General features: G+C 42.6%; 4 protein-coding genes across 12 annotated transcripts; 1 reads left to right on the top strand and 3 right to left on the bottom strand.

Annotated features, from left to right (window-relative positions):
* Nucleotides 2,288-11,204, bottom strand: LOC109710231 (pentatricopeptide repeat-containing protein At1g71490-like). 9 transcript variants are annotated; one of them, XM_020232724.1, is made up of 4 exons: nucleotides 8,535-11,204; nucleotides 8,345-8,443; nucleotides 7,260-7,720; nucleotides 2,288-2,452 (listed from the first exon to the last, which is right to left on the bottom strand). In XM_020232724.1, the coding sequence occupies exon 1, from the start codon at nucleotides 11,117-11,119 to the stop codon at nucleotides 8,972-8,974; it is 2,148 nt and encodes a 715-aa protein (XP_020088313.1). In that variant the 5' UTR covers nucleotides 11,120-11,204; the 3' UTR covers nucleotides 2,288-2,452; nucleotides 7,260-7,720; nucleotides 8,345-8,443; nucleotides 8,535-8,971. The 9 variants fall into 9 exon arrangements, with proteins under 9 accessions (XP_020088313.1, XP_020088321.1, XP_020088316.1 ...); XM_020232732.1 differs by lacking the exon at nucleotides 2,288-2,452 and having other exon boundaries at nucleotides 7,283-7,421; nucleotides 7,598-7,639; nucleotides 8,377-8,443; XM_020232727.1 differs by lacking the exon at nucleotides 2,288-2,452 and having other exon boundaries at nucleotides 7,283-7,421; nucleotides 7,598-7,720; nucleotides 8,377-8,443.
* LOC109710342 (pentatricopeptide repeat-containing protein At1g71490-like) lies at nucleotides 4,212-6,623 on the bottom strand. Its single transcript, XM_020232854.1, has one exon. The coding sequence runs from the start codon at nucleotides 6,621-6,623 to the stop codon at nucleotides 4,434-4,436; it is 2,190 nt and encodes a 729-aa protein (XP_020088443.1). The 3' UTR covers nucleotides 4,212-4,433.
* LOC109710233 (putative pentatricopeptide repeat-containing protein At5g52630) lies at nucleotides 11,883-14,997 on the top strand. Its single transcript, XM_020232733.1, has one exon. It carries the CDS (start codon nucleotides 12,780-12,782, stop codon nucleotides 14,625-14,627), a length of 1,848 nt encoding a protein of 615 aa, XP_020088322.1. The 5' UTR covers nucleotides 11,883-12,779; the 3' UTR covers nucleotides 14,628-14,997.
* On the bottom strand, nucleotides 15,046-16,440 carry LOC109710234. The gene is made up of 2 exons (XM_020232734.1): nucleotides 16,305-16,440; nucleotides 15,046-15,771 (listed from the first exon to the last, which is right to left on the bottom strand). The coding sequence occupies exons 1-2, from the start codon at nucleotides 16,359-16,361 to the stop codon at nucleotides 15,115-15,117; spliced, it is 714 nt and encodes a 237-aa protein (XP_020088323.1). The 5' UTR covers nucleotides 16,362-16,440; the 3' UTR covers nucleotides 15,046-15,114.

Below are 17,884 nucleotides of genomic sequence, written 5' to 3' on the forward strand. Positions count from 1 at the left end.
CACTACCTAGATAAAGATCAATAACTCCGATCTTAAATTGAGGGATCCGATCATCCATTTTTAGGACGTCGTTCGATTTTGACCGTTCATTTTATGCCCGCTTGATGGACTTTATTATGATTTCGAAAAATTACGAAATTTATTTTCTAGAAGTTTCAAATACTCTAGATCATATTTAACGGAGTTGATCGTCGATTCGGAAGCTCTATCATCGAAAACAACTTATGAGTAGTAAGGGTCCACTACTCATAAGAGTATAGTAGCCCTACTCTATATATATATATTCTACATAGTGCATTAGTTCCCTTAAAATAATTTAAAAAGAAAATATTATGAAATTTTCTCGTCAATAACTAGACTTAGGCTTCGTTTGAGATTGCGGGGAGATTGCGTTACGTGCGGTGAGAAACAACGATAGGAAAATGCCATGTTTGTTTCCGTACGTAATATTGCGTTTCGCATATTGCAATTAGTCGGTTACGATATATTTTCTGTGGTCCCACTGGAAAACGCAGAATCATACCCAATATACTTTTTCTCAACTCCATTTTATCTAATAGCGTTAGATACATCTCAATGCCAAACTAAGTCTTGGTAGAGTAATTGATATCATTACTCAATATTTGCAAAAAAGAAGAAAAACAGTTATGTGCGAACGCGACTCACTTAGCACGAAATGTGTTGATAAATCAGTGACTATTTTCATTTTTTTTTTTTAATGCTACTCAGCTTCCTTATTTTAGTTGCAAAGATCAGGTAGTTTTAGTTTTCAATGTTGCCAAAGTAAAATCTAGTATGAGGATAGATGAAAATCAATTGTAAAGCAAATTTGAAGAAGAGTGTGTGTTAGATAGAGGCTTGGTGAATATTACTCTTTTTTTTTTAGAGAGAGAGATAGGTAGCACGCTATTTGCTTCGTTTATTTTATTTAAAATAAACTTAGTTGAAAATGTGAATTAATTAGGATTCGAATTTGAAACCTCGAGTACCAACCACAAAGGCATTTGTCACTTATTCTGGGGATGGTCGGTCGGTGAATATTACTTATTTGTGAGTTAGTGAGGAGGCAAGGCTTTTTTGTCACATCAAGGACTAAGAATATACCTTCACTATGTATGGGATAGTGAAGTTCTAATGTGCCATAAAAAGAAACAAATAAAAAAAGGGGAAAAAAAAAAAAAAGAAGAACAAAAGAAGGTGTGGAAACAAAAGAATAGCTTAAGCAAGCTTCTTGATAATGCCCCCAAGCAAAGCAAAGAGGCCTATCACACAGTCTCTTGAGACAGGCCATTAACTTTTTCTTTCTTTTTCTGTTGGCACTTTTTTTTATTTATTTTTTCTAAATTTTAATTTGAATTCTTATGCCATTTTACTAAAAAAAATTATTAAAGTTAATGATTCCATTAGGAGGGTTCAATTGGTTCAATGTAAAATCGTGAAAAATAATTTTTTGCGAAAAGAAATATTTCTAGTGGAAATTTTTTTTTACGTTTTGTATTGTTTACTTTGTAGGAAAACAAAATATTTTTCATCAACATTTGTTTGGTTGAAAGAAAAAAAAAAATTCACCTTTGTTTAGTTTGGTGGAAAAAAAATGAATGAAAAAATTTTACATAGTTTGAGTTTTCGTTTTCCGCTGAAAAACAGCAAAAAACGAAAATTTTAATTTTTTCCAAATCTGTAAAAATATTTTTATAGAAAAATAGTTTACGTCGAACCAAACAAGCGAAAAAGTATTTTTTATATTGAAAATAATTTTTCAGTTTGTTTTACGCCGAAGCAAACACCTCCTTAGCCGTCGATTATCAATTAGTAACAAAACTTACTTCCGAGAACAAGAGATCGCAGAAAAAATTAACGAAATTTCAACTCAATTGAGGAAAAAAATATATAATCCAGGAGGCTATTTCAAAACGATCTATAGTTGAGGGGGTCTCCCCATGTTTTTCACACTCCTTTTTCTTTTATGTATCAAATTTAGAATAACATATACTTGTTGTTACCGACCGTCCCTAGAGCAAGTGGCAAAGGACTTGGTGGTTGATACTCGAGATCTCAAGTTCGAATCCTAGTTGATTTACATTTGCAACTAAGTTTATTTCTAAATGAAATAAACGAAACGAATAGCGTGCTAACTATTTATCAGAAACATATACTTGTTGTTGTTGTGTGTGTGCATATAAATGTTGGATGCAAAGAAATTAAAGCATGCCTCATCATCAATCTCATCAAATGATGCTACTTTATTTTACAAGATATATGTGCATCCCATAAAGTGCACGAAATCTTACCAAATCATAATCCTCGTACCGTTTTAGTAATGTCTTTTTGAAAAGAACACATGATTGGGGTTATTGGAAAAGTATTTGTCTAAAATTAAATAGAGAGCCTGTCCACAGGGAAAATTACTGCCTAGACCTAGTCCAATCCATTAGCCGTGCACCGTATTCATCTGCAAAAAACAAAGCGGCGACTCACTTGGTATTACTGTAAAGTGAAAAGTATAGTGTTATCTGATAAAATACTATCTAAAAAAGTGTTATCAGAAGAATCATACGAACTCCGTACAGCAGAATCAAGAGATCTGAATTGGTATAGTAATCTCTTTGTTTTGTTTTTGTTTTTTTTTTTGCTATAGGAATAACTAAAGCTAAAAGTAGAAGCAGAACTAAAGCCAAACAAGCGATAGATAATGAGAGAGACGGCATCATGTGGCCCGCAGATTAAGTGGTGAACCAGGCCTAGGGGATAACTTTTTGTGTCTTAGGGACCAAGGTTAGTGGTGTGATGGATAGTACATCCAAATCCACCAATTGGGCTCTATATTATGTCCAATTCATCACTTTTTACTGTAATATTTTAAGTTGGAACCACTCCACCCAACCCCTTGCATGGCTATTGGTTTTGTTATCTTTTTTTTTTTCTTTTTTTCTTTTTTTTTTTTGTGTACTGAGGGGTGTAACTACAGTGGTGGTCATAATTGTTGGAGAAGACTAGGGTTCCTTCATTAGGTTTGAAGAGCTTTTCCACATTTATAACCATGCAACTTTTTCTATCTTCTTATGCATCCCGAGGATATCACCCGCGCAATGAGTTGAGATAGAACACTTTCGAAAATACCATGTCTCTTAGTACTTCCACATCATATTAGATAACAGGGCATCCGAATTGATGATAGATACCGTTAAATATAATCTTCATTTCGTAATTTTTAAATATTTTTTACATATTGTTCAAATGGTCTCAACGATATACATAAAGTGTACTTCAAATCACTTGATCATTAGGTAAATAGTATTAAAAAATTATAAAGTTTAGCTTTTAGGAATTTTATGAGATGTGCATGATGTCAGCAGTATCGATCATCGATTCAGAGAAGCCATAATCAAAGAACAAGGTAGAAGTATCAAGAAGTCGTACCTCTAAAAGTATTCTTACTCAATTCCACCCATTCTCCTTACAAGGTGAGTTACTCCTATGTTATGATTTGGAAAATTTTTGCCCATCATCATTATGGCATATTGAGGGCCAGGCCCATTAGAACCATCACTAGAAGCCTGAAAAAGAGTGTGTTGGGCGGCGCCAACACAAGCACGGTGCAGTAATATTTTAAAAAGTATTGTTTGAATAAATACTACTTTAAAAAAAATAATATAATAGATTTGCCTTCAACAGCTTATCTATCTCTTTTGTGAGCCTCCCACGTATTACTGTAAGTCGAATCAACCAGAAGCTAGATCAAACAAGCACTGAACAGTAGAGAACAATTGCTGTTATTATACCGACCGTCCCTAGAGCAAGTGGCAAAGGGCTTGATGGTTGGTATCCGAGACCCAAGTTCGAATTCTAGTTGATTCACATTTTCAGCTAAGTTTATTTCTAAATGAAATAAACGAAGTGGCTAGCGTGCTACCTATCTCTGAAAAAAAAAAAAAAAAAAAAAAAATTGCTGTTATTATAAAGGAGTTAAAGAATAGGCCATTTTCATTGTGTCAAAATCTAATTTGTATATTTTATAGCCAAATAGTTACCCTACTTGAATAGGTATATTTCTTATCGAAATTCTCTTATTCAAATATGAATATATTGCTTGCTATTTTACGTGCATATCTTCATTTATTTATTTATTTATTTATTTATTTATTTTTGTTCTATCTTATGTTCTAAACACTTGTTCTAACATATTCCTTTCAGAGCAGGTGCACAGGTAATGAAATAAAACATGTTGGGGGCTGTGATTTATGAAATAAACATATGATAACATTTATTTCTCCCCCACAAAGCGAGTCTCCAAAATCTAAAATATTCTCTGCCCATTCTTTGCCACCAATCATACAAAGACAAGTCTAAAATCTTGTCTCTGTCGCACAATTTTTCGTATCGTACAAGAGCAACCCTACTGCTGTGACAAAGTCAAATTCTGCCCCCGCTCTTTAAAATTCATCAAAAAATCCCAAGAAATCGTCGCCATCTCGCCCCACATCTCTCATCTGTTCGGACAATTCGTCGAGCACCTCATAGATCTCCGGCGCGAGGGGGTTCGACCTATCCCCCACTGCAAATGGGTGGAACCCGTTACCGATATCCGCCCACGCCAACCCGGGCGCCTTCCTCACCCCCATATCTCTCATCCTCATCCTCACTTTCGCGAGCTCCTCCCAACACCCACGGGCTGCGTACAAGTTCGCAATCAAGATGTAATGCCCTGAATTCTCGGTACCCATCTCTAGAAGCCTATTCGCCGCCTTTAACCCGATCTCCGCATCTCCGTACACCTGAGAAGCCGCCACAAGCGCCGCCCACATGGCGGCGGTCGGAAGGAGCGGCGCCTGCTCAAGCATCGCCTCCGCCTTCTTCAATAAACCCGCCCTCGCGAATAGATCCACCATGCAAGAGTAGTGCTCCATTCGCGGCCGGATCTTATACTCCTCAACCATTCTCCGAAAGAGCTTTTCGCCGTCCGAAACAAGCCCCGAGTGACTACACGCAGAGAGAACGGCCACCAAGCTGACATGGTCGGGCCTAATGTTTCTCTCGACCATTTCATCGAACAGTCCCAGCGCAGCAGGCCCCTCACCTTGTATTCCATAACCAGCGATCAGCGAGGTGTAGGAAACCTCATCGCGGTTGTTCATCGCGTTGAACACCCGACGGGCGGTTGAGATCCTCCCGGACTTTGCGTACATGTCGACCAGCGAGTTCCACAGCAACCGGTAGCCCTCAAACCCTTCCTCCTTCACTATGTAGCAGTGCAGCTCGCGCCCGTGCTGCAGGTTTGCCACACGGGCGCACAGCGCGAGGTAGGTAACGACGGTGACGTAATTCGGGCGCAGGCCCGACCGGGCCAGCTCAGCAAACACAGAGGCGGCGCCCTCCGCCCGGTCCGCAACCGCAAACGCCGCGATCATGGCGTTCCAGGTGACCAAACCACGCGGTCCGGAAAAGCGAAACAGCACATGCGCCTGGTCCGGGTCACCGCACCGGGAGTACATAGTTATCAGCGCATTGCGCACGGTCTCGAGCCCATCGCACCGAGCCCGGATCGCAGCGCCGTGGAGCTCCCTCCCCGACCGCAGCGACCCTGCCCGCGAACACGCATTCAAACCGATGACGAACGTAACGAAATCCAAATCCGACCCACTAAACATCATCTGAGAGATCAATCTCAGGGCCCTCGCAAAATCGCCAGTGTGGATGTACCCACTGGCGATGGTGTTCCACGTCACGGAGTTGAGCTCCAACCCCAGCGTCCGCATGCGGTCGAAGAGCACGAACGCCTCGTACCACGTGGCGTCCGCCGCATAGGCGGAGATTATGGTGTTCCACGACACTATGTCCCTCTGGGGCATTTCGTCGAACACCTTGCGTGCGGCGCCTAGGTCACCGCACTTCGCGTACATGGCGATGAGGGCGTTGTGCGCGAACACGTTGACCCCTAAGTGCGCGTCGCCCTCGACCTCGATGCGGCGGTGGATCTCCCTCCCCGACTCCAAGTCGGAGAGCTCGGCGCAGGCCCTAAGGGCGGAGGGGTAGGTGAAGCGGTCGGGGGAGACGCCCCTGCGGAGCATCTCGTTGAACGCGGCGAGGGCGTGGGAGGAGAGGCCGTGGCGGAGGTAGGAGGAGATGAGGAGGTTCCAAGGGAGGACGTACCCGGTGGCGGAGGCGGAGGCGGCGACGGCGTGGGCGGAGGAGAGTAGGCCATGGGCGGCGTAGAAGGAGGTGAGGCGGGGGACGAGGGAGGGGTGGGGGTGGAGACCGAGGGAGAGGGTGAGAGCGTGGAGCTGGAGACCTTCGGGGAGGGCGTTAATGGCGGAGGCGCAGTGGAGGAGGGAGGAGATGGGGTGGAGGAGGAGGAGCGGGGAGGCGAGGCGGTGGTGGCGGAGGAGGGAGAGGGCGGAGAAGGCGGCGGAGAGGTGGGGTAGGGAAGGGTGGATGAGGAGGGAGGAGAAGAGGGGGAGGAGATCGGGGGGTAGTTTAGGGTTAGGGTTAGGGTTGGGCGAAGGAGGATCTGAGATTGGCGACGTGGTTGTCGTCGGCGTCGGCGTCGGGAGAGGGGGAATGGATTCGAGGAGGCGGGAGAGGGAGGTGGTGGGTCGTCTGATGGGAAGTAGAGGAGCTGACATCAATATTCGTGCGGGGTCACGTTGCTTCTTTCATTTATATATATATGTAACGGTGCTTAAAAGCCCATTTACCTTCAGATAATTTTGAATGCTAAAATAGCTTAATTATACTCCAGCGCTAAAATATTGTTGATAATATAACAACCCATATCATTATTACCCTAAATTATTAATCACAAAATTTAAACATCATCATATTATCCTAATTCTAAATACTAATCCCCCCACATGTATACGCCAACATATCTATAACCTATTAGGATACTCTTTAAAGTGAGGAATCCTAAGTATTTCTTATTATACTCTACTATACTCTATTTAAGGATCTTTTCCATTTGCTACGGTACACAATTTTTTCTTTTTTTAAAAGATACTATTGAACTATTAGTTGCATATCAATCCATGCACTAATGCAGTATATATTTTAGATTTATTCTTATTTGTTACCTTGTACTATTTTATAGTGTAGTACAGCGTAATTGAGCCTTTTAGTAAATTACAACAACCCGGTGTTTGGTTTTCAAACAAAACTACTAAAAATAACTTCTTTTTACAAAAATGTTTTTTTATAGAAAAGAAGAATTTATATTTATTGTTGTTTTGTTCAGTATAAAATGAAACTTTTCTGAGACATACCTGTTTATTTTGGGGGAGAGTAGAGAGAGAAAGAATTACGATTACTGTTCAACTATAGAACTGATGTGATCCATCAAACCATTACAGTGAAACTTTACATCTGAATTTATCAATCATCCGAAATTTAGTGCAATATTCAAAGATGGAATCTACTCCATGAGCCTGCAGGTGAACAAAATTCGATTCAAATTTTGTGCACATTCGAATGAACTTTTCAGGATCATACTGGAAATCAAAGGCAAAACTTCAAGTTGTAGTCCTAAAGTTGCATAATTAACCAACTCCTGGTCACAAATTGATCGATCCTAGTGAAAGTTTCAAAGTTGATGTTACAGAACCTGGAGTTCATGGAGGAGGAAAGGAATGAAGAGGCCTCGAAACTGAAAACAAGGAGAGCATATTCGTTGCGTACGATGTTAGGATGTAGCCTCATGTAATCTGATAATACAGATGCTCAGAAGCTGTTAAGAAGTACAAGTAATGTGAGTTTTGAGAAGGAATGACAAGCTAGGTTTTATTTTGATTAGTAAAGAATGATACCACTATTCCGAGTGAAATTAAAAATTGTGTGAGTGCAAAGAAGAGGTAAATAGAATATCTTCCCAAATTTTCGCCGAAGAACTGCAAAGACGACTTTAAGTAGTGCCATATTTACAGTGACAGGCATCTTATGCATACAAAATACGTAACCGCCTAGCTTTGAAGAAGCACCCAATTTAGCCTTAATGGTGCTGTGAGAATTGGCAAATGTACTACTAATCATGAATGGTGTGCATACATAGAAGATTTTGTTGTTTATTAGTACACATGATGAAACAACCTAATCATTTACTGACGGTTTGCAGCAAATTATTTGCGTAAACACAGAAGAAGCTGGATGTAACTAATAGAAGTATTTGATTCAAGATGCCAAATGAATTAAGTGGGATGCATCAATTTACATCTATAAGAGAGAAAACAACTTGTTAAGAGTTCAAACATACAAAAGTAAGAAGATGATAATGCCTATCATACCAAACATCAAAAGTAGGTAAATATGTTAAAAGTAAACTAAACATCTTAGAATCAAAGTATCAGTGTATGACCTGAACTTGACGAAGTTCGTCTGAAAATTTACCATGAGGAAGATGGTGCTTGCATGTGTCCTGTGCCACGAAGATGCATTCAACAGTTATTGTCCCGACCTGTGCAGAGAAAGACAATCAAATGCTGCAAGACGAGGAAAGGAATTCCAACTGAACAACATATAAGAGAATACTTCATCAGCCTTCTAACCTTCCAAATTACATAGGAAATTAGACTCCGCAATTTTCTCTGTCCAGCTCCACCTCCTACATCAATACTAACTCATGTAGGGCCCATCTAGCTTGGCTGGAACTTTTCTAGAACGGTTGTTTGACTAGAGATGTTTGAAGAACCCTATAGCCTTTTGACTGAAAAATCATCTCGACAGCTTTCGGCTACAGCAGAAATAGAAGCTTCGAATTAGATTTTTTAATTTTGTGGCCCAAAAGTTCATTTTAGTTGCCCTCCACATAAACAGCTCCAGACTTTTCTGTTTCCTACAGTAGAGAAGCTTTTCTAGAAGCCAAACCAGACAAACTATATCTTAGATGAACAATTCATTCTGCGGCTTCAATCCATTAGTCACCCATCTTAAACAAAGAAGTATATAACTCCCAAATAATTACTGATAGAACTGCAATATTTTTCTATCCACCAACCGCCTCATCATACTTCTTTTCTTCATCAGCAGCATAGCAATCATCTTTCATGTGATCAGACAACACTCCCAAGAGCATTAAGTTGCTGTTTTCCTGTTGGGTTAACATATCATCTAACTTGAATCTACATAAACCATACTCCTTATCCAGCCAAGAACAACTAGGACTGTTCCTTAAACCCATATCTCTCATAACCGATTTGACCATAGCTAGCTCCGGCCAAAATCTAGCATATGAATAGAAGTTACCAATCAATATATAGTGACTAGGATCATTCGACCTCATATTTAACAGCTTCTTTGCGGCGCGCTCCCCAATCTCAATGTTCCCATGAACACGACAAGCCTCAATAAGTGTCGCTAGCATAGCGGCACTAGCCCTTAGCGGCATTTTACCAATTATCTCTTCCGCCTTCTTTAACAAACCTGCTCGACAGTACAAATCGACCATGCAAGAGAAATGCTCTACTTTAGGTATAATCCCATATACAGTAACCATCTTTTCAAATAGGATTTGACCTTGAGTTACTAGTCCAGAGTGACTACATGATGCGAGGATAGCCACCATTGTGATGTGATCTGGATCGATCCCATGGGTGACCATCTTATCAAATAGCTTCAGTGAAGTAATTCCCTGCCCTAATTTCCCATAACCCAAAATTAATGAAGTGTACGGTATCTTATCACGAAACCTAATTATGCCGAACACCTTACGGGCATCTGACATCTTTCCTGATTTGGAGTACATGTCTACAAGAGAATTTTGTACTAATTGATAGCCCTCAAATCCTCGCTTGATTATAAAGCAATGTAATCCACTTCCATATCTTAAATTCTCTATATGTGCACTAAGCAAAACCATAGTTATGATAGTTACGTAATTTAGCCTTACACAGGAAAAAATCATTTCCCTAAACAGCAAAGAAGCCTCCTCTACTCGGCCCATATGCCCAAATCCCGTTAGCATGGCATTCCAAGTCACCAAACTCCGAAACAAACTCATCCTAAATAAAACGTAAGCATGATTCGTGTTCCGACTCTTGGAGTACATTGTGATCAAAGCATTTGTAATATTCTCAATCTCATTTAGACCTAGACGAATGGCCAATCCGTGAATCTCCTTACCAACCTTCACGTTCTCAACCCTAGAGCATGCTTTCAAACCGATTACAAGCGTAACGTAATCAACATTTAATCCATCATTTGCCATTTGTGAGATCAGTCTAATCACCTCTACATAATTACCCATTTGCAAATTCCCCGCAAGTACAGTGTTCCAAGTAATCGTATTGACTCGCACATTCTCCGGCATCAGTTGTAGCAACTCAAAAGCCTTCTCCCACGTCCCCTCTGATGCATACCCAGAAATCATACAATTCCAAGTAACAACATCTCTCTCACCCATTTCATCAAACACTTCCCTCGCAACATCCACCGCCTCGCACTTCACATACATCCCAATCAGCGAATTCCACACATACAAATCCCACTCCAAACCTCTTTTATTTACACACCCATGTATCACTTTCCCCAAATTCAAATCAAACACTTCCCCACAAGCCCTGAGGACCGACGGGTACGTGAACACATCCGCCCCCACGCCCAATTCGCACATCATTTTGTAGCTAAAAATGGCATCTTTCCAGAACCCCCTGCGATTACAAGCCCTAATCAACAAATTCCACGGCACAGCTCGCGCATCCCTCGCTCCTTCGACGACGACGCGAGCTTCCTTCAACAAACCAAGCTCGCAGTAGAAGGACACGAGTTTGGCGACCAAAATTGGGTGGGTTTGGAACCCTAGAGAGATGATGCGCGCGTGGAGCTGCTCACCTTGAATTAGGGCTCGTTGTGAAGCGGCGACGCGGAGGAGGGAGGAGACGGGGCGGAGGAGAGAGAAAGCGGGAGGAGAGCGGCGTAGGAGGAGAGAGAAAGCGGCGAAGGCGTCGGAGAGGTGGCCCGCAAAGGAGAGGGCTTCGATGGAGCGTAGGAGAGAGAGGAGAGCGGTTTCCTGCGTGGGCGGTGGGGAAGGGGAGAGAGGAAGCGGAGTGGGGAAGCGCTTCTGGTTCCATGCGTTGGGGAAGCACTTTTGGATGCGGAGAAGCTGCAGCGGTGAGAGCGAGGGAGGAGAGGGCATCAAATTTCGCTCCCGCTCTCGCTTCAGCGCTGTTTATGTACTCGGCGGTTTCGGGCGATGGACTCGGCAAACGTGTGAAGCCGGCGCCGACTTGCCGAGTCCTGGAAAAATTACGGCGATGTGTGCGCTTATATTGCCGACTTTATGCATCTGGAGAATTTTTGTATTTTCTTACATTAGGCGAGATATGAACCGAGAACCTACACCTCGCTGACCTACTAAATGATGGTGTCCATAGAAGTTTCCAAGGCCTCATTCAATCGCATAAGAAGTTGATAAATATGTTCGATTTATCGCCAAGCTTGTTTTTATATTTTTTTTTAAAAAAAAACAACAATTGTGTGTTGCTCCTCACAAGTGTTGGCGATGGCGCATCTAATTTCGTATATGTGAGGACCATTTTCTTGTAAAAATCTATCTTCAAGTTCAGCGCACATATCATGAGCTATCTCGACAGACACCACGCTTTTCCAAAAATTTTTGCTTAACACATTGATCAACACACAGTTTCAAATTTTAAATAATACAATTTAAGCTTCAAACAGTACACCTTAGTCTCAAACATGTGATACAATTTAATTTCAAATAATTTTAAATAGTGTAATTTATCCTCAAATAGTGTAAATTAGTTTCAAACGGTGCAACCTCTTCTTTTTTTTTTCTTCTTTCCTTTCGGCTTTTCTGATAGTGGCCACAACACATGATATCCTTTGTATGAGAAAAAAAAAAAATTATTCTTTCTTTTTTTTTTCATTTTCTGAATCTTTTTCTACTATCGCACCCCCTCCCTCGCCATCTGCTGTAACAACTGTCCCCTTTTGACGCATTCTCCCTTCCCGCCATTCGCAAATTTTTCACATCAAACCAAATGGTCACAGTTAGTACCGCAAAAATGGCGAAAGTATCCTCACCACCATCACCGTCCACAGTCACGCCCTCTGTCACAGCTTCACTTCCATGATCCATACCATATCCAAGCCAGCATCGCCGCCACTAGCATCGACGGAGGTGTGGGTAAGGTAGAAGAGAGTAGCGCGGCGTCGACGTGGTGCCAGCAGAGGAAGAAGAGAAACCACAAGAAAAGAGAAAAAAAAACAACGAGAAGGAAGAAGACAGAGAGGGAGGAGAACAACGAATGAAAAAAAAGGATAGGGAAAGAGAAATAAAAATATTTTTATCAGTTTACTAAAAATTTAAATCTAATCTAAAATTATTATTTTTCAGACGTAATCAATTTTTATAAAAATACAAAACTAATAAATTGCTTATACAAATATGCCTCCAAACTTCTACAAAAGTTTTTGCATGTAATTTACTAAAGTGAGTTTAGTGGATTTCAAAATTTTATGAGTATATCAAATCGGCTTACCAATATCATCCAATATTTAATTTGCTAGCGAAAACATGTAGACCGGAGATCAGCATTTCTTAAAAAAAAAAAACTTTTTATATACCTCTAAAAAATATTCTCCTTTCAAATATATCTAAGTTTTTAAATTTATTCCGCTAAAATTAAATCATATATATACCTAGCCTAAGAGGCAAATACCTAGTCTAATATGTATTGGTAGAGCTTGTATTAATACAACTATTAAGAACTCGAGCCTGCTACTATTGTAGCAAATCACCTTAGCTCAATGCCCATTACCTGCTCGACCAAATGCGCCACCGCCCCGCCACCGCCTCCTCCGACCTCGCCGCTGCATTCGACCGCGTCCGCCACATCCTCCGCGGCGGCGCCGCCCCCGATCACCACCTCCACCTCCACTCCGCCCTCCCTGCCGCCCTGTCCGCCGCCTCATACTCTTCCCCCGACCCCTCCCCGTCCCCCGGCCTCCAACTCCACGCCCTCGCCCTCCGCGCCGGGCTCCTCTCGAGCCCCTTCGTGACCACCTCCCTCGTCGCCCTCTACGCGCGCCGCCCCGACCCCGCCGCCGCGCGCGGCGTCCTCGACTCCGCCCCCGCGCCCCGCGACCCCGCCCCCTGGAACGCCCTCCTCGCCGGGCTCTCGCGCCGCGGCCTCTTCCCCGACGCCCTCGACGCGTTCGTCGAAATGCGCCAGCGAGGCCTCGTCCCCGACGAGTTCACCCTCCCCCCCGCCCTCAACTCCGCCGCACTCCTCTCCAACTCCCCCACCGCGAGATCCCTCCACTCCCTCATCCTTAGATCCGGGCTCCAATCCCACCTACACGTGTCCAACGCTCTCATCGACGCGTACGCCAAACTGGGCGCCGTAACCTGCGCCCACAAGGTGTTCGATCATATGCCTCACCGAGACGTGGTGACGTGGACCTCTCTCCTCACGGGACTCGCCCGGTCCGGCTCCCACGACTCGGCGCTCGGGGTCTACTACGCCATGCTCCGAACCGGGGTCGAACCGGACGAGTTCGCCACCGCCGCGGTCTTAAGCTCGTGCGCCGGGTCCACCGCGCTGGACCTCGGGCGCCAGGTCCACTCCGCGGCGGTGCGAACCGGGTTCGACTCGTTCCTCTCCGTCGCCAACTCCCTGGTCTCCATGTACGCGAAGACCGGGTCCATCGACGACGCGCGAACGGTGTTCGACGCGATGCGCCGCCGCTGCCCCATCACGTGGACGGCGCTGATCGTCGGATACGCCCAGAACGGTCGAGGCCGCGACTCGCTCGCGGTCTACGAGGACATGATCCGAACCGGGTGTAGACCGGATTACGTCACGTTCATCGGCCTGCTATTCGCGTGCAGCCACGCCGGTTTGGTCGGGGCCGGTCGAGCTCACTTCGACTCGATGGAGCGGGTGTACCGGATAACCCCCGGACCGGACCACTACGCGTGCATGGTCGACCTGCTCGGCCGGTCCGGTCGGCTCGAGGAGGCCGCGGAGTTGCTGAGCCGGATGCGAACCGGACCGGATCCGACGGTGTGGAAGGCGCTGCTCGGCGCGTGTCGGGTGCACCGGAACGTCGAGCTCGGGGAACGTGCGGCTGAGATGGTGTTTCGGCTGGACCCCACCGACGCCGTACCGTACGTCATGCTGTCGAACCTGTACTCCCGGGCGCGGCGGTGGGACGACGTGGCGAGGATCCGGGGGCTGCTGAGGGCACGTGGCGCGATCAAGGAGCCCGGGTACAGCTGGGTGGGGGTGGGGCCCGCGACGCACGTGTTCCGCGCGGGGGAGCGGGGCCACGAACGGACGGCGGAGATCTACCGGAGGGTGGAGGAGATGATGGGGAGGATAAGGGAGGAGGAGGGGTACGTGGCGGACACCGATTGGGCGCTGCAGGACGAGGACGCGGCGGGGAGGGAGCGGGGATTGGCGCACCACAGCGAGCGCCTCGCGGTGGCCTTCGGGCTCCTGGAGCTGCCACGTGGCGCGCCGATACGCGTGTACAAGAACCTGCGCGTGTGCGGGGACTGCCACGTGGCGATCAAGCTCGTGGCGAAGGTGTATGCGAGGGTGATTGTTTTAAGAGACGCTAATTGTTTTCATCACATGAGGGATGGGGTGTGCTCCTGTGGAGAATATTGGTAACACAAATTTTATTCATATTATTATATATATATTTAAGCTGTAATATTAAAATTTTTGTAAAATTAAAAAACAAAAAATCATGTATATGGTGAAGATTAATTATATAAAAATCACTAAACAAAGTAATAAGAACATAGAATTCACAAACACTTCCAATGAAAGCTCCAATAAGAAGCATATATATTGACATTTACAAGCCAAATAATACATGTATGTAATCGCTAAAGAGAGTATATATATCTACGAGTCCGGCTGGGATACTATCGATAATACCAAGAATCTAGTGCTATTCGAGTTTTCCACCGTTAGATTTAACTTTTTGATTATTTTTATCCGCTAGATTGTACTATTCAACCAACCACTCACTCAGCCCTAGAAGACCCACATCATTCTAACCACATATTTCTCAATCCAAAGGCTAAAAAACTAATAGCATCAATAACTTAGCGCTATTTATAGTATTCCAGCCTAGTTCTATATATCTAATCTAATATCCACATGAAACATTTTGCACTTCCTCATGCACCAAAAATGCCCTCTTTGGTCTCCTACACATGTTATTACAACCATTTCCTCCAACATCTCCAACCCTTCTCCTAATTCTGGTCACCTCCAATCCATCACCAATAGGCAACACTACCACTGACTCAACCCCTCCTCTCTCTTTCACTACCCTACCATATGAACAAACCCTACCCCCTAATCTTCTACTTTGGAAAACATTGCTAACAACCACAATTGACCCTCTAGGGTTCATGTCAATAGCCAAGAACACCTCCTCCATGCACTCCTCTAGTACATTCGGGTCGATCACCGCGAAGTCGACATTCCTCAGTCGCCCGACCGCGTCGCACGGATGCCCTACCGCGAATTCCGTCGCGCCTGCGAGGCCGAAATTCTCGATCTGCTTCTTGGCTGATTCTAGGGTTTTCTGGTCGCTGCGCAGACAGATGAGGCGGCCGCCTGTCTGCTGCGCTGCCACCGCCAATCCAAGGGTTATCGGGGATGCGCCGCCCGATCCAATGTCGGCGATTAGTCGAGCTTCGTTTCCTGCAGCTAGGGCTGATATGTACTCCATGAGCTTGGGTTCCATGAGCTTGTTTGAGCCACTTGTGTTGGTTTCTTGGTTGTAGTACTCCTTACACTGAAACATGCCAATATATGTTACTTGTGTATATGATCCTAGATATATAGTTGGGCTTTAATACAATAATTAAGCTTTATATGCAAGTAATTAACATTCTAAGCTTGTAGCATAGATTATAACTGTGCATCTATAAGTTTATATCGATGAAATGAATTATGCAGAAAAAAAAGAAGATTTGGAGTCTATAATTGGCTCTCATGCTGTACAAACTATAGTGCTGCTCGATAAAGTACTACTTAAGAATTGGTATATTCAATTAGGAGGAAAGGCTGAAGCAACTTCCACCAAACTATCTAATGAATCAGCAAATTAATCAACAAATTCAAATTAGAGTTTCTATTTTTGAACCATGTACAATTGAAGGTGGCTACAGTTGAAAACAGAAGCAGAAACCGATCGACCCAAACATACATTTCGTTTAATTTCTAGCTATATATATTATTGTGAGAGCACTATGTGTGGTATTACATTTATTTATGAGAGAGAGAGAGAGAGAGAGAGAGAGAGAGAGAGAGAGAGAGAGATCTCACCAGCTGAAGAGTGTGAAGGTAAGCTCCCATGGCATGCATAGGTGACCAAGAAGACATTGGAATTGTGTAAAATTTTGCTTCAAAAGGAATGGATATATATGAGCATACAAAGTAACAACCACACAAACTTATATATATATATATATAGAGAGAGAGAGAGAGAGAGAGAGAGAGAGAGAGAGAGAGAGAGAGAGAGAGAGAGAGAGATGACCATTGGTATACGAAGTAACAACCACACAAAAATTATATATAGATATACACAACCATCACCACGACCTCAACCAATTATTTTGATCCAACGTTTCAAAGAGAAATTAATGAGGGAGCCACGTGAACTAAATTTGGAGAGCATAGATTGCGCCAGCATTAAAGAAAGAAAATAAGAATACCACTAATTAATTAATAGGTGATTAAAATTGACTTTTCACTTTTTTTTTTTTTTATCGATTAACATCCTTTATTTAACCAATCGTCCCTAAAATAAGTGGTAAAAAATTTGGTGGTTGGTACGATGGTATTCGAGATCTCAAATTCGAATCCTAATTGATTTATATTTTCAACTAAATTTATTTCTAAATAAAATAAACGAAGCGGGTAGCATGCTATCTATTTCTCAAAAAAAAAAACATTCTTTATTTAACTTTAAATTATTTTTAAAAAAAAATAAAATTATTGGTCGAATAAATGAAGATTTTTTTTTCTCATTCTTTATTGATTATTCTATCAAATTTTATAGTTCATTTAAGGTTAAAATGTGTAAAATTTATCTTAACTATAGACCATTCTGATTTAATTATCTAAACTTTTAGATTTTTCATTTTAATAGCTTATCTTTTGATTTGTTTAATTTAAGTCATTTGATGGCTTTTTAGATGCAAAATTTTGTTTACTTTAATTAATTTATAGTTATATAAATTACATAAAAAAATATTAATTATACGCATAATAAAATATAAACAACGCATTCAAATTTTGAAGTGAAAGTGGCTATTAATTTGATCAAATCAAATAAATTAAAAGAATAAGTAGCAAAATCAAAATTTTTAAAGATTAGATGCACAAATCAAAATGGGTGACAGTTGAAGTAAATTTTATTCATTTGTATCTTAATTTAATTACTTTGCAACAAGTAAAATTTAAAAACAAATTGATGGCTAATAAATAGCTGATAGAGCTAATAAATTTAACAAAATATTTAGCTAATAAACTATGCTATATTATACAGGTAGGATAATATTTCTACCGATATAGTATAATTTAACTGTGTTATATTTTTAGGGTATTCAAACCACATAAATGTCACACAAATTATACTGGTTTGTTACCATACAAAATTAATGGCTAATAATATAGCTATATGTTTCAAAAGGACCGACAATAGGTGCGGAGGGAGGGGTATTTGTGTAATTATACCCGCATGATACCTACGTCGGCGGAGTTGGTGGCGCCACGTGGACTCCTCTACGTGAGTGGTGCTCCGCAGTGTTATATTAAACGGACACATGTCCACCGCATTAAATTGCGAAGAGGACACGTGGATGGCGGTGACCCCATCCACGAAGCGCACTCCGCCTCGTGAG

Source organism: Ananas comosus, linkage group 5 (genome assembly GCF_001540865.1).
Source record: "Ananas comosus cultivar F153 linkage group 5, ASM154086v1, whole genome shotgun sequence".
In the NCBI taxonomy this organism is placed as follows: Eukaryota; Viridiplantae; Streptophyta; class Magnoliopsida; order Poales; family Bromeliaceae; genus Ananas; species Ananas comosus.